This window comes from Hippopotamus amphibius, chromosome 7 (assembly GCF_030028045.1).
Source record: "Hippopotamus amphibius kiboko isolate mHipAmp2 chromosome 7, mHipAmp2.hap2, whole genome shotgun sequence".
NCBI classification, from domain to species: Eukaryota; Metazoa; Chordata; class Mammalia; order Artiodactyla; family Hippopotamidae; genus Hippopotamus; species Hippopotamus amphibius.
In genome coordinates this window covers 88,676,498-88,692,793 of record NC_080192.1, presented here as the reverse complement: position 1 = coordinate 88,692,793, position 16,296 = coordinate 88,676,498, and the positions used below count along the sequence as shown (strand labels likewise).

The 16,296-nt window shown below is 35.3% G+C and overlaps 1 protein-coding gene across 8 annotated transcripts in view; it reads left to right on the top strand.

Annotated features, from left to right (window-relative positions):
- ZNF638 (zinc finger protein 638) overlaps positions 1–15,407 on the top strand; it is an 80,971-nt gene extending 65,564 nt beyond the window's left edge. For 6 of the 8 annotated variants that reach the window (XM_057741172.1, XM_057741169.1, XM_057741171.1 and 3 more), the window contains 8 exons: positions 757–794; positions 5,375–6,581; positions 7,202–7,267; positions 8,442–9,396; positions 10,213–10,317; positions 12,627–12,725; positions 13,479–13,597; positions 15,089–15,407. In XM_057741172.1, coding sequence (XP_057597155.1) covers positions 757–794; positions 5,375–6,581; positions 7,202–7,267; positions 8,442–9,396; positions 10,213–10,317; positions 12,627–12,725; positions 13,479–13,597; positions 15,089–15,154 — 2,655 coding nt within the window. In that variant the 3' untranslated portion in view covers positions 15,155–15,407. Of the gene's footprint in view, positions 1–756; positions 795–5,374; positions 6,582–7,201; positions 7,268–8,441; positions 9,397–10,212; positions 10,318–12,626; positions 12,726–13,478; positions 13,598–14,827 lie in introns of all 8 variants that reach the window. The other 2 variants (XM_057741173.1, XM_057741174.1) reach the window with 2 other exon arrangements.
- Positions 15,408–16,296: the final 889 nt, after the last annotated feature.

The following is a 16,296-nucleotide window of genomic DNA, read 5'->3' as shown; positions in this document are numbered from 1 at the left end:
AAGCTCTCTAAAATATTCAGTTTCTTTATAATGCAGTTCTTGGCTTTTAGTCTGAGAAAATCTAGAGAAAGATAATTCTCAACTCAGCACCCATGATTCTCCACAGAAAAAGCCTTCAGCTAGCATATATAAGTTATAAGGGCAGATAGTTTTGCTGTTTTGTTCAGTGATGTATCCTAAGTTCCTAGATCAGTGCTTGTTACATAAGCTCTGAGTTTTAATTCCTCTTTTCATTTTGGGCCCCAGGACATCGCTTTCTTGGTGGTTCAGATATATGTTTAAAAGGATTATTAAGTTTTGTCCAGCACTAATGCATGTTTTGAGTACAAAGTCAACTAGTCTCCCTTATAGATAGAAGTCTTTTAAAATAATAATTGCCCAAAAAAGATTTTGATATTTCAGATTGATTGTTTTTATTCTTAGCAAAAGGTGGCATTTCCAGGCTTTTTAAAGTTAAAAAGTCTCTTATTATCAACATTGTGGAAACTTATTTTTCTCATTACTTTCTGTGTGTCATTTATTCAGTATAGTCTTATTTAGAGCTCTTTATCTAAAAATGAGAAAAAAAATTCTGGAATCTGATGGTTATGTGGACACTGAAAACTAGCTGTTTTGATATATTTTTAAGGTATGGGGGTTTTTTTTGTTTGTTTTTTGTTTCAGCTTAGATTTTAAGAACTGAAAACACTGCATTGATGAGTTAAATATTTTAAATCCAGTAGAATAGCCTCTAATAAATGTGAAATTATGTTACAGGCTGAAGCTGAGAAAGACCCAGAACTAGGAAAAGAAAGGTATGTTGCTTTTAAGTTTGCTAACATTTTTTATAGTACATGGTTAATTACTGAATTTTATTTCTGTATTTTATGGTGATTGTTCACTTGTAACAAGAAGTTTATATTTTTCATTATCATTTTGTGTATATTTGAGTGTTATGAGGGTGTTATTTTGTTTGGGGGTTTTGAGGGGGGCCCTGTTTGACCTGGGAGCTTCTTTGTTGTTATTTTTGGTCTCTTTCAGATATTTACTGATTTTTTTTTTTTTTTTAGGAAAAGTGAATATATACACACAGTTTGATTAAATATATAAATTTGACTTCTTTATGAAATGTTTTGCTACCACTCTTGAACAGCTTGACTCTGTTATCAATATCATATTCTTGTTAGATTTTTCTATTCCAAAATAGTTAGGCACAGTAGTAAATTTTGAATTTTTTTTTGTATAATCCTTTTAAATTTCATTGAGTTTTTGAAACCAAAAGATAATATTTAGTGTGTATTTTGGTAAAAACAAAACAATGTGTACACTGCTTCATATTTTCAGAGGTTGAAAAGTTGCTCTTCAGAGTCTATACAAAATAGTAACTCACAGCTTTTTTGGACCACATATAGTATATCCTCTTGTTGGTGACTTTCTCATCCTGATGGATACCACACTCATCATCACCTTTGTCCCAACAGTGAATAACCTCCCTTTTACTGCTCTTCATTGGAAATCACTGATAGAGAATTCTTTCCCCTCTTTCATACTAAGTGATTTACCTTAATTTCTTAGTGTAGTAAGAGCTTATCAGTTTGAAAGAGGAGTTTGAGTATTTAAATATGGACAGTTTATTTGATGCGTTGCTTGATTATAAGATGCCTTAGAAACAGGGACGTCTTAGGGATTTTTCTTCTCAGTAATTAACTTTTATAAAATGAGACTTTTAAATAATAAAGATGATTATGAGTACATTAAAATATATTGGTAACTTTAAGCAATAAATTGGCTATATGTGTCCACACAGCCTTTTTTAAGTTGCACATCATCATACCAATTATATTTACATGCCTAAGTAGTAATAACCAACAGCAGTGTTCGCTGTAAGAGCCCACAAAGGGCTGAATAAGTAACAATGCTGCATTTAGTAGTATTGATAGACCTGCAGTTTGGCTGCAGTAACTCTGGCTGGTAAGTAAGTAGGCTCTTCCAAAAATCCATTTTGCATATTGCATTTGACAGTTTCATATCGGAGAGAATAGTTATTGTGAGTGTGTGTGTTGTCATTTTCTCTTTCATTGTTTTCACTTATCTTTTAAAACAGATATGTGTTAATGAATTTACAGATAGTTGTCTAATCTTATAAAATTAATTTTTAAAGTTCTAACACTACTAATTTCTTTTCTTTTAAATTAATTAATTAATTTATTTTATTGGCTGTATTGGGTCTTTTTTGCTGTGTGCAAGCTTGCTTTTAGTTGCGGTGAGTGGGGGCTGCTCTTCGTTGTGGTGCATGGGCTCCTCATTGCCGTGGCTTCTCTTGTTGCGGAGCATGGGCTCTAGGCGCGTGGGCTTCAGTAGTTGCAGCACATGGGCTTAGTAGTTGTGGCTCATAGGCTCTAAAGTGCAGGCTCAATAGTTGTGGCACACCGGCTTAGTTGCTCCATGGCATGTGGGATCTTCCTGGAGCAGGGATCGAACCCATGTCCCCTGCATTGGCAGGCGGATTCTTAACCACTGCGCCACCTAGGAAGCCCTAGCACTACTAATTTCCCATTTTGTAATCGTTGTTTTCTGACTTATATGACATTAGAGAAAAAAGACATGGAATGTGGCTGAATACTTCACATTTTCTTATTGGAGTAAACTGATCCTAAGAAGAAAATACTGGTGCTTGTTGTATGTTTTGTTTTGTTTTGTTTAAGCACTTGTGGATGGCAATTCATTAATATGATCCTCTTGTTTATAATTAAAATATTTGTTTCCTTTTTAAAAGAAATCTCACATGGATATATTGGTAATTTAATAAAATTCTACATTTTGCCTGTTCTAACCACCCACCATGTGAACATTATTTATTTATCATATGATTAAGGCTCCAAATAAGGGGGCAAAATAAAATGTTCACCAGTTCATTAATAGTGTTGGGAAGTACTCAATGGCGCTCTGAAATAAATACTAATCTTCAGTGTTATGTCTCAGTCTAAAGTTTCTCAGAAAGTGTATGGTGTGGTATTAAACTTTGTTCTCATGGCCAGCTTTTATTGTATATCTTATCTGAAGAGTTTGAAACCCTGGTATTATGGAGAGATGGGGGTAGGACGGGGGGGTGGGAAATTAGATACCTCTCTCCTGAATCCAGTGTTCCTGGAATCCTTTTTTGATCCAGTTTCCAGAATATGATTTTGTTTTCTTTGATCTTTTAAAAGGACTGTTTTTTTCACTCTGGTGTTAATAATTTCATTTATTTGACACCTCAAATTGACTTTCCAAGCTGACTTAACACTGAAGCTTTTTACTGTATTAGCCCAACAACTAGATACTAATTTTTGGAAAAATAAATCCTATGAAGAAAGCACTGACACCCAAGAACAAATATGGAATTAAGCCATTTTTCCAAGTAAGCTCATGCTGTCTTTTTGAAGCATAGAACTGCATAGTGATTCATTTTGTATAAAGGATAATAGCTTTTTAAATTTATTGACAAACTAAATGTGGTAAAGGGGGAGGATTTGCTATATCTTAGAGCCAGGAATCAAAATCTCCATTGTTCTCCTTCTAAAGCCCAATAAATTGGTGTTTTTGTATAGCCCTAATTTGTAAAGCCTTTAAGGTTAATATGCAGTTCTGTAATGAGGCAGGAATTTGAATTTAATCTTCATTATTGGAAATGAGTCTTGTAACTTAAAAATGAAAGTATTTTTTGAGAAATAATATTTACATAACTGTTTTAACTGAATATCACAACTTTTTCTTATCTTTGTCATATTTGTGCTTGGCAACAAGTTTTTTTTAACTTGTCCTAAGAATTTGGAACACCAAAAATCAGCCACTGGTATTTTTTAATATAAGAGAGGTGAATTGTTTCAAATAAAAATCTTTCAAACCTTGTAGCATACAAAGGATAGCTTATACAGGTGAATAGAATATTATTTGATTAAGATCTGTGGTTACTGACTTCTTAAAATAAATTACTGAAACTCTTTGCCTTAATGGCTTTTCTTCAAAAGGTATTTCTCTGATCTCTTAGAAAGGTTTTCTCCTTTGGAAGTTTAAACTTACCATCTTTGGGGGAGGGAGGAATAGTTTGTTGGCTCATATGATTAGACCCTGGTGTGGTAGCGCTTACTTTTTCCAAACTTTTGAAATATTATTAACATCTCAGGACACAGACATCATCTTGCAGTAACTCAAGAGTATGTAGCCACCCTTTGAGAAGCATATCAAAGGGAATGTCTCACCCCCTCCTTCCTTGAAAAGTAGGATAAAAAAGTCAAGACTGAGATATTGGTATGGCAGGATCACTTTCTGGGGTATTTTTCCAACATGCTACTTCTAATGTAATTAAGTGAATGTATTTGTTAAAACAGTGTGTTGGTAGCATGTTGGACATTATCTTCAGAAGCTAAGATTTTCCTTATTATTCCTCAAGATAACCTCTTATCTATGGAGCATTAATATAAAAACAGTTTATTCTGTCTCAGTGAAAATGGTTGAAACACACACTTAAAAAAATGTCGAATTTGGGAGGACCATGATGAATGAGATCAGTTGAGGATATTTGCCATGTATTTCCTCCATTTCTTCTGAATAATTTTACTTTAAATTTTAAGCTATGTAATGGAATCTTAAATTGTTCTCTGTAATTGGAAAGATTTCTTTTAACGTATTTCTTCTTGTGTTATAGCCAAAGGCACATACTTTATAATAAAACTACATGTTTATGTTAAGGTGATTGTATCAGCTTTGCCTCCAATAGAGTATTTAAAAGATATTTCCAAAGAAAGTTTTCTTTTAAATATTACTAATAAATATGGTTCTTGGGAAATTAAAAACAAATCTGTTTCACATCCAAAAGAAAGAGGCGACGTGGTTGAGAGTGTGGCTTATCAGTTTCTGTTTCTGTTGCTTTTAGGTAAGGCTCACTTATAAAATTTAATGCACGGGTCATTTGTTTCGTGAACCATAAACATATTTTATTATTTCAGTTACCACCATTGGGAAAATAGGACTTAATAATAATTTGAGATGTCTCAAATTCACATTCAGCCTCCTGGTATCAGGGGCAAACTTGACAGAAGGAAAAAAAATGGTTAAGACTTATATGAGTAAAATGACTATATCAGTGGTCATAATATTGCCATTATTTCCTTTGAACTAAAAAGAAATCTTTAGTGAAATGGCATATCTTTTTAAATTTTTGTTATTTATATATTTATATCAAAACTTTTTAAACCATTTTAATGCTGATTGGCTGGATTTCCCAGTGCTTATTGCATCAGGAAGTCTTAACAATTAGCATCAACAGGATTATTTATGATGGTTGGATTCTCATCATAGTTTGATTTTTGTTTGTGTTTTTGTTTGTGTTCTTTTTGTTTTTAAATACTTTTAGCCCTGACTTGAAAAACAGTCCAGTTGATGAAAGTGAGGTGCAAACAGCAGCTGATAGTCCCTCTGTTAAACCTAGTGAGATTGAAGAGGAATCTGTTCCCAACATTCAAACAGAAACTTTTATACAGCAGGAGGAGACTTGTGAGGAAGAACCAGGAAAAGCACTATGTGTCTCTGACTTTGCTATTGAAACATTTGAAGTTGAAACTCAAGGAGAGCAGGTCAAAGTGGAAATTCCTCTTGTAGCATCCACTCCCTCCAGTATTGACTTATTCACTGAAAATGTAGAGGAGTCTGTTTTAAATCAGCAGGTGTACACCAGTGACTTTGAGAAGGAAGAGACAGAAATTATTAACCCTGAAACAGGATTATCATCATCTGATAGTGCATTCATAGAAGAAAGGAACATAAAAGGAATTCTAGAAGACTCTCCGTCTGAAGCAGAAGATTTCTTTTCTGCGATTACACAGTCTATGATAGAAGCTGTAGCTGAAGTAGACAAACATGAAACTGTTTCAGAAATAGTGCCATCTACTTGTGTTGTGGCCTTAGTACCTGGAATTTCCACTGGGGATGAACAGGCAGTGAGCACAAAGGGAATTTCTGAAAAAAGTAACATGGATGAAAAGGAGGAGAATGAATTAAATACCAAGGAAACCAGAATGGATCTGCAAATAGGGATGGAGAAGGCTGAAAAGAATGATGATAAGATGGTTGCAGAGAAGTTGGAAAAGATTGTGGCTGCAATGAAAGAAAAGCCTGCAGAAAACTCAGTGACCAAGGCATGCCCAAATAAAGGAGTGGTTCAGGCCAATAAGCCTGATGAAACTAGTAAATCAAATGCATCTAGCAGTAAGTCAAGCATCAAGGCTGGTATGGTCTCTTCTCCAAAGGCAAAAGCTACAGCTTCAAAATCTGAAAACCAGAAAAGTTTTCTAAAATCTGTACTCAGAGATCAAATAAATGCTGAAAAGAAGCTTTCAGCCAAGGAATTGGGTCTGTTTAAACCTACAAGTGCCAGATCAAGCTTGGCTGAAAACAGCAGTAAATTGAAACCCACTCAGAGTGGTGTTACCAGAGGAGGCAGTGGAAGGATCTCAGCCCTGCAAGGCAAAGATTCTAAAGTGGATTACAGGGATATTACAAAACAATCTCAGGAAACAGAGGCTAAACCTTCCATCATGAAACGGGATGACAGCAACAATAAGGTGAGGAGGGTAGGAAAAATAGCTGGCAGAGTATCTTTGAAGTAATTAGCTCTCTGTTGTAGCCAAGGAGTAAGAGATGTAATCTTGTTTTATACTTTCATCTCCTCACTCCCTTCGCCCCCAAGATCCCTTTTCCCTTTCTTAAATGACTCCATTGATTTAAGCCAGTAGACACTTAGAGTAATAAGCTCAAGTTTGTAATTTATAAACAGGTGTGAAAGCATTATTTGGATAAAATGTGGTCAGAAATAAAACTTTGCATTTAAAAAACAAAATTCTGCAGTGAATCTCCTGAGGTGATTTAGCACTCTGCTTCTGAAATGGGAAACCGTTTTTACTTTTAAATTGAAGCTTCCTTTATCAGCTTACGGATGGCCCAACTTAGACATTGTGGCTATAGAGAAGAAGAGATCAGTAAACCTGAATTTAAGTACAGCTTATGGAGATGATGCCTATACTGTTAAATGACTGTTGACTTAGCTTGGTATACCTGTTAAATATTTGTATAATCGAATGTGTTTTGGGTGATGTTTGCTCTTTGAATTCTTCTTTTGTTTTAAAGAACATTAATAACCCAGTTTTAAATTCTGTTTTTCTGTATTTCTTATTTGTTATTTCAGACTTTGACTGGGCAAAACACTAAGCCTCCTAAAAGCACCACTGGTAGAAGTTCCAAATCCAAAGAGGTAAGAAAGAATCCACTAACACTGACCCATCTGTTCCATCATTACATAAAAGAGTTCATCTACCATGTAACTTGTGTCTCTTCTATAATAATTAGTTTGATATAGAGCAAGGGACAGGAATGAGATATTTTATTTTTGACCCCATCATCAGTTTATTTTCTGACCTTGAGCTAGGCTAGATAGTTTGTGTTCTTGATGTGGGGCAAAAAGTTACACAAGAATGGAAAGGGAATTACAGTAGGAAGACACCTCCAGTCTCATATCAATAGGAATAGGTTATAACACAGAATAAAATCATCTGTGTAAAGGAGATTGATGTTTGACTGGAGTCCTCTCCATTTTGTGGTCCTTTTGGTATGGCTTCATTTAACCCAACTAAATGGGCTTTAAGATTTACTTTCTTGGTACTGACTTCTCCCAAATAAACATGTTACAATTTATATTGGCTGTTTGGTATTTTAGGTTTCTGTTATTCATAGAGTATTTTTTCAGTTATTTTACTTTTTTCCCCGGTAGGGGATAAATTTAGGTCAGTTTTATTAGGGTAAGGAGAAATGTTAATAGTTTAAGAAGCAGAAGGATTATGGTTCTTTCATGGCTTAATAAATTGACAGTACAATTGCTTACAGATTCCTCCTCCTGCCCCCAGATTACTGGCTATGTATTCTAATGCCATTATTATATTTACTATTATTTGACCATTGATAGCATACTAAATGTGTAGGAGGCTTGCCAGAAATTTATTTTCTTTAGTATTGACCGCATTTTTGAAATTATAGATACTATCTTTTTTTCAAGAGCAGTTATATTTGTCATGAAGTCTTAATAATAAATTTTCCATATAACTTTCTCAAAAGATGAACTTTATATAGGCATACCTCAGAAATATTACAGGTTTGGTTCCAGACCAAAAGTAATTGTAATCTCATTGAAATTAAGTAAAGGTGGAATTAGATTGATACTGTTAGGATTTTAGCTTTGGCATTGTTTACTCTTTGGATTTGTTTGTGGGGCTTTGAAAAATAACTCTTAATTTCAGCTTTAGGAAACATCTCTACACTGAAATTCTCATAAATAATAGATACATCGTGCACATTTATTGAGACTGTTTGGAACCTAGCCAGTTATTAGGAGTTATTTACAATTATGTGAATTTTTTTTACTTTTCCAACAGGAACCCTTATTTCCATTTAATTTGGATGAATTTGTTACTGTGGATGAGGTTATAGAAGAAGTGAATCCTTTTCAAACCAAGCAGAATCCACTGAAGGGAAAAAGGAAAGAAGCGCTCAAAAATACCCCTTCCTCTGAACTTAACTTGAAGAAGAAGAAGGGGAAAATCTCTGCTCCTCGTGTTGCTGAGGGAGAATTATCTTTTGTAACATTGGATGAGATTGGGGAAGAGGAAGATGCAGCTACACATCTAGCACAAGCTCTAGTCACTGTGGATGAAGTAATTGATGAAGAAGAAATAAATATGGAAGAAATGGTAAAAAATTCAAATTCACTTCTTACATTAGATGAGTTAATTGATCAAGATGATTGCATTTCCCACAGTGAACCTAAAGATGTTACTGTACTGTCAGTGGCCGAAGAACAAGATCTTCTAAAACAGGAACGCTTGGTAACTGTGGATGAAATTGGAGAAGTAGAGGAGCTACCTTTAAATGAGTCGGCAGACATAAGTTTTGCTGCTTTAAGTACTAAAGGAGATGAAGGAAATACTGGAAGGGACTCCATTGGGTTCATTTCTTCTCAGATGCCTGAAGACCCTTCTACTTTAGTTACTGTAGATGAAATACAGGATGACAGCAGTGATTTGCATTTAGTGACTTTAGATGAAGTAACTGAAGAGGATGAAGACTCTCTGGCAGATTTTAACAACCTTAAAGAAGAGCTTAATTTTGTTACTGTTGATGAAGTTGGAGAGGAGGAAGATGGAGACAGTGATTTAAAAGTTGAGATAACACAAAGCAAAAATGACCATCCCGCCGATAAAAGAGGGGATAGAAAAAAGAGAGCTGTGGACACAAAGAAGACAAAACTTGAAGCTTTGTCCCAAGTGGGACCCATAAGTGAGAATGTTATGGAAGAAGATCTGAAAACCATGATTGAAAGACACTTAGCAGGTAGATACTTAGAAGTGGTTATTTTTATTTTATGAGGGGACTACATTTAAAATTTTTTTAAATACGTTACAGCATTACCAGTAATTTCACTGTGTATTGACATGAGGCCAACAGATAGTTATGGCCAAACAATATTTTCCAAAGAAATATGTTCAAGTTTCACAAATTTCTCTTAGTTCAGACCTTACCCCGAGTTACTATATCTCAAGAAAAGATAACAGAACCAGAAAGCAAACTAGAGTACCCAGATAGAATTGGAATGAAAATGGTATGCCTATATTATTGAGAAAATACAGCTTTTGATAAATAGAAGCCTGTTTATACCAGACTACCTCCTAGTTTTTGCTTAGACTTAGGATTTAGGACTTAGGAATTTAGGAAAATTTGTAAAGGTACCATTTCACTTTTAAGTAATATTTTGATGGTATAGAATAATAAGTTAGCTCATTTTCAGTACTTTAGGGAGATCAAAGTAATTCCCAATACAAAGATCTTGAAAGATTTAACCAAACTCAGAATAAACAGTACTAGAAAGGTCCCACAGTCTTGAACAAAATAGAAAAATTTATGTAGGCTCCTTGAGAAAAGCAGATAGGAAGGTGTAGTTTTGAGCAAGATAAATAGGAAAATAAAAGGAGCATGCTTAGACTAATGCTGAATTTTAAAAAATAGAATTCTCCTATTTTATATTAGAAAAGGTTTTCTTCCCCAGTTTGAGTAATATCTGTTTTGTTTGCAAAAGTGTTAAAGCTGTTCAGAGTTGAAAGCAATTTAAACACTGTCACTGTAGCAATAAATTAGACTTTCTCTTTAAAGCTAAAGTGTCAACCAAGAGAGTTAGAATTGGGAAAATGCCACCATCAGAAAAAGCTGTTACGGCGGAACCAGTGAAAGATGAAGAGGCATTCCAAATTAGTGAAGGTAAAGCAGGATGGATAAAAGTGGGGGAGAGAGTAACACAACATGAGGATGTGGTTAAAAGTTCCAAAAATCTACTGTCTGAGAAGAAAAGTAGAAAAAGAGTGAACAGGGCAGGGATGGGAGTGAGGGAAGGCAGCCCATTAATGATTAGAACTGGGTAAAGATTTTTATCTTTGGAATTATATAGATAATGGAACATAATGGAATGGGATAATAGAGAATAATAAGCAATCATATGATTATAGAATGTGACAAATTTTCATGGAAATGATCCATGAAAGGTTATTCTGACCATGTTGCAGCATCAGGTAGAAATCACTTATTAACTAGCTTTTACTCGTGAACCAGATCTCTTGCTTTTGTGGATGCTGCCAAGCAGCCAGTCAAGGAATTAAATAAGATGTCTTAATAGCAGTAATACAATTTGTGTTGAAACAAATAGGCAGCAGTGTCTAGAAATTCCAGTTACTTAACAAGTATTTGTCATTGTGTCCATTTTATTCATAGCAAAATGCTAAATCCCTTGTACCATTCTCTTTGCAGCACCCTCATTGCCCTCTTGCTTTCTCTAAGGAAAAACCACCAACTGTGATTCAGTCCAAGCTCATTGACCTAGCTCTCAGCTGGGTCCTCAGTGCTGCTCCACAGTTTATTTAGGCCTCCTTCCTTTTCCATTTGCTTACCAGGTGTAATAAAAACCTAAAACCCTTCTGCTTATTGTCATACTGGGTTAAGTTTTTTTCTTCTTAGTTTAGTCTTATTTGACTTCTCTGCATCGTTTGTTACTGTTGATTAGGTACTCTTTCTTGCTCTCTCCCTTGGCTAAGTGGGTGCTCCTCCTTTGTCTGTTCTCTATTAACCTCTCCTGGATACCAAGCCATCGTCAGTGGTTTTACTAACTGACAAATGCTTCTAGCATAATTTCATGAGGGCTTTTCCCCCTCAGGATTTTTGTTGTCACAGGGCAATTTCAGCTACCAGCGTGACTCATCTCAACAGAAGAATAGAGAAAGGATCATTTCATTATTGCTTTTGTAACCATTTATTTTCATTAATAGACAATATGTTTGATGAAAGAGCCTAGCTTAAGAAAAAGTCATTTTTTAAATAATTTTACACTTAAAATATTTTTTAATCTTTTAAATTATTATGTAATTATATGTAATATGTATAGTTATTGTTACTAGATAAAGGTGTCTTTGGAGTGGTAGGAGCAAATGTGTTTGAGAAAGTTTATTTCTCTGGTGAGGGGATAATTTTTGTAGCAAGACACTGGAGGCTATTTTAACCATCAAGTCAAGAAAAGGGAGACAGCCTTTCTGTTCGACTCTTTGGGACTTGATGAGTGGTAAAATGCAAGGAATAAGAAGAGTAAATAATGGTTTCATAGGTTATAGCATCCCCTCAGATTTGGTAAAGAGTAGCCCAGTTACATGGGGAGAGCACTGAATGTGAAGTCACAAGTCTCTGTCACTTAGTGGCTGTGCAGCCTTGGACATAATCACTTCCTTACCTTTTTTGGTTTTGCTTTCTCCATCTGTGAAGAAATAGGCAGGTCACGTTATTATCCCTATCTCTCATGAGATAAAGCTAAATGAATGATATGTATGTGAAAGCGATTTGTCAGGTGCTATACAACAGTTGGGTATTTCAGCTGCTGAGGGTAACCAGAATTGCTTGGAACCAGTTTTTGTTTTTGTCTTCCCCCAAGATCCTATTATGTAGTCTGCTAACATTGAGTGCTTCTTACATGTTAATTCACTTTGCTGGATTTGAATGTTTGTAATTTCACTTGTGATTCAATCTAACAAGAGTCTTAGTCCATTAGTTTAGGCTTTGTCCGTCCCCCCACCCCCACCTCTCCCGGCTTTGTTGTTTTTCTTGATTGGAAGGGCTTCAGTAGAGGGCATTAGAATTATTCTCTGCTTGTGTCCTTTTCCCCTGGATCCACACTCTTCTCCCAACCCAGCACTTTTGCGTACACATGTTAACTCTTGCCATAATATAGAACTTGAATTTCTTCCATTACCTTTTGGATTTTTCCCTTAGCAATGTATAAGTAAAATATGCTGCTAAACTTTAATCCCATATACTTAAATCCACTTAATAAGGTTGAACAAATTTACCCATTTCTTCCTTATATGAAGACTCTTGGAAGAGTAGTGGGTGGGATTAAGCAAAGCAGGTTTACTTAGAGAGATGACCCATAAATTAATCTGTGGAGGCAGAGATTATCTCATGTTAGCTTCACAAAATCTGTAAACCTATTTTGAATAACTTTTTTTCCTTGAAAAATTTAATGACTTTAGTTGATGACGAATCTGGATTGGATTCAGAACCAGAACAAAAACGCAAGAAGATTGAGGACTCTTCTTTAGGAAAATCAGTGGCACCTGATGTCCCTGAAGGTAAAGTAAAAAATGGCATTTTTCTTCCTTATCCATGTGAAATAAAAATTCATTACCATAATGAGTGTTCTGTTGTTTGGATGAGTAATGCGATGACCTTGCTTAAATGATTAGAGTGGAAATTAGCAAGTTTTGCACACTGGCATTTCTGAGAACAATTTATTAAGCTTTGTTTTTACCTGGCAAAAATATTTTTATTGCACTCTTGAAGTCTGGGATATGTACTTTCTTTGTTGCTCTGGTTAAGAATTGAGTTAATACTTGCCCAGGCAGAAATTCCAGTTGAATAGGACATCCTGGAAAAGCTTAGCTAGCAAATTTTGTTCATGGCCAGCTCAGATGTGCTAAGGGGTACCTGATTTGTTTACCCAGTATATTCCTCAAGCAGACAGTTGCCTATCATTTTGACTCTTCTTCCTACTTTAACAGTGGATTCCTAAAAGGTTGATTTCAAAGGCTATCAGATTCTTTTCCACTGAATTGCTGTTCTGAAGCAATTCCCTGGCATTCCTGGAGGCTCTGGAATATTACAGAATTTGTAATAATATTTTTTGTTATTTTAATAATAAAAATAAAGACCGGTTTTGTGATTAGAGGCTTAATTGCTCTTGATCCCTAGATACGTAGCAGTGTATAGTGTGTTTGCATGTAAGTGTGTGCTGTGCTTAGCACCTTTGTCCTGTTAACACAGCTATAGATAAATTATCTTTAATTTTTTTCCTTCCTCTTCCCCCCTCTCTTCCTGTCCTCTAGATTTAGACTTTCTTGTACCGAAGGCTGGATTTTTCTGTCCAATTTGTTCCCTCTTCTACTCAGGTGAAAAAGCAATGACAAATCACTGCAAAAGTACACGTCATAAGCAAAATACAGAGGTAATTTTTTTTATTCTTTTAACTCATAAAATCTTCAGGTGATGGTATCATAGTCAAACTTACTGAAGTGTCCACACAAAATGTACATTCTTTCCCTTTAGAAGAACTTTTTAAGGTTTGTGTCAGTTGATTCCTCTTAAGTTCAAGGTACTATTCATGCCCTTCGCTGTATCTTGCTAGTAACTTCTAGTTTTTATTCCTTTTCCTTTTGCGTATCACTAGTTCCATGTAACACTCCATGAAAGTGTGGGGAATTGTATATTTTGATGTCCTCTTGCAGAGTCATGGACACATAGCATATTAAAGTTTCAGACTTGTGTAGCCAAAGAATCCACTTAACTTTATTTAACCCATTTCCTCAGTACCACCACCCCTTATTTTAGTTGTATATCTTTGGAATGCATTTAGATTAGAACTCTAGAGAATCATCATTAGCCATAGTTGAAACAGTGGTTCTGATTCCTCCCAAATGTTTGAAAGTTGCTTTATATATCCTCTATATTGAACTTGTGGCACAGACACTCTTCTAACATTCATTGAACTGTTATTTGCTGGAAGCTTATTCATTCCCCCAATCAACTTTATGAGGTAGATGCTATTGTCCAGTTTTAAAGATGAGGAAACAGGCTTAAAGAGTATCTGAAGCTTTTAAGTATCCAATCCCCAAGCTCACATAGCTAGTTAGTGGCAGATTTAGGATTTGAACCTACCTTTGTTTTATTTTAGGCTTATGCCCTTAAACATTGTGCTATGCTGCCTGTGCTCTTAACATGTCACTTTTCCACTCTTCCACTGACTTTATATTACTCTTGGAATAATATCCAAACTTGTTATTGTGGGTCTGTAAGGCCCTACATGGTCGGTTTCCTTTCTTCTTCTCTGACCTATTATTACTCACTATGTTCCAGCTTTTTGGGCACTCTTTGTTTTATTTTTCATACATGAAAGGCCCCTTTGTTGCCTTTGCACCTTTATGTTGCTGTTACTTTGCCCTTTCCCAACCCCCCTTGTATAGCTTGTTCTTCCTCATCTTCTAGGTCTTGACTCAGATAACAGCTTTCCTAAAAGGCCTTTGACAAAGAAAGAGCTAGCTAAAATAGAACACTCCTCCCACCCACAAAAAGGTCAATCTCATTTACTTTACTGTCTTTCTTTCCTTTGTAATACTTACCACCACCACCCAAATTATGTTGTTTATTTATTCTTTTGTTGTTTCTCTTCCCCCACTAGAATGTAAGCTCCATGAGGTAAAGGGCCTTACCTGCCTTACTGACCACTGAGTCCCCAAGCATCAAGATAATGCATATTATATCATAAATATCAGATGATTCATGAATGGAAGGAAGGAATGTTAATGTAAGGCAGTGTGTTTCTATATTTTGTAGGATCAAGCTCTTTAAATTGTAAATACAATGAAATATATTAGATATGTTTGTAACACAGCAAAGCAACATCAAATAAACATTTTATATTATGAATTGCTTTTAACAGAAATTCATGGCCAAGCAAAGAAAGGAAAAGGAGCAGAATGAGGCTGAAGAAAGAAGCTCTAGGTGATTGGGGGAAAGGGGAAGGCATTCGTTAGAAATACGTTTAGGGTCCAGTTGATTTGTGTATTTTTGTTATCATTTAATTTGTAATTTTTGTTTCAGAAGCAAATAGTCATGTTGTACAAATTTCTGATTGCCCTTAATGTAGAGAGACTGAAGGGGAAAGTATGATGGGTTTGATTTTTATATCAAATCATCAGGCATGGAGAAATATCTTTTAGAAGTGTTAAAATAAATGTTCCTACTGTATATTTAAAATATTGTGTTGTGTTTGTGGCTGATTTATTAAAGACTTGCTTGCCTCTGATTGCAGACAGGCTTCTCTACAACCCCTGTGACTTGGGATGTTTGGGGATTCTTCTTGTGTTATTGGAAGTCATAGGCATGACAGTGTTTGACTTTGCTTGAAACATCCTTGTACAGGTCAAAGATTTCTTAAAACTCAATTTTTCTGGATAAAATTAGATTACAGCATGTTTGGCCTACGTAGGTTTGAGTAAAACTTTGCTTGATTTTTTTTAATGGGTTAGAAAGATATTTTTTCTGCTTTTGGTAACATCTGCTATTTTTGCCAGGACCCATTTAAGGTAGCTCCTAGCAAATCATTTAACATTAGCTTGCAACTACAGAGACAAAGCAACCTTTACTTCCGGTAGACCACAAGAATTGCTTTTTAAACCATTTGGATTATTATTTAATATGTTTGTAGGGAGTTGTAAAGGTACAAAAAAATAATTCATTGGATTTGTTAGGTGCTGGACACAGCCCTGTACTGTAAAGTTTTAGATGAAGCCATGCTTCAGACGTAAGCCTACTGACTTTGAATTTTTAGTATCTGATTCTTCATCTCTTTATAATTCACCAATTAACAATAGAGGGTGAATGGAGGGAAACAAAAAACAACTACCTTTTTTGGTTCTCTTACTCCCATTGCAGCACAAGAGTTACCTCACAGCCAGCAAGAGTGGAGTGAAGAACACAACGCAGCATCTTTTTGTTGCTCCCCAAACTCACTGCACACTCAGTTCATACTTAGCCACAGCCTGAGCAAAATGACAAAATATGACATGCCACTGACTAAGGAATGGGGTGGGGAGAGGGATGGCTTGTGAATGCCAGGAGTCTGTTGTAATTAAAGCCATGTAGGTG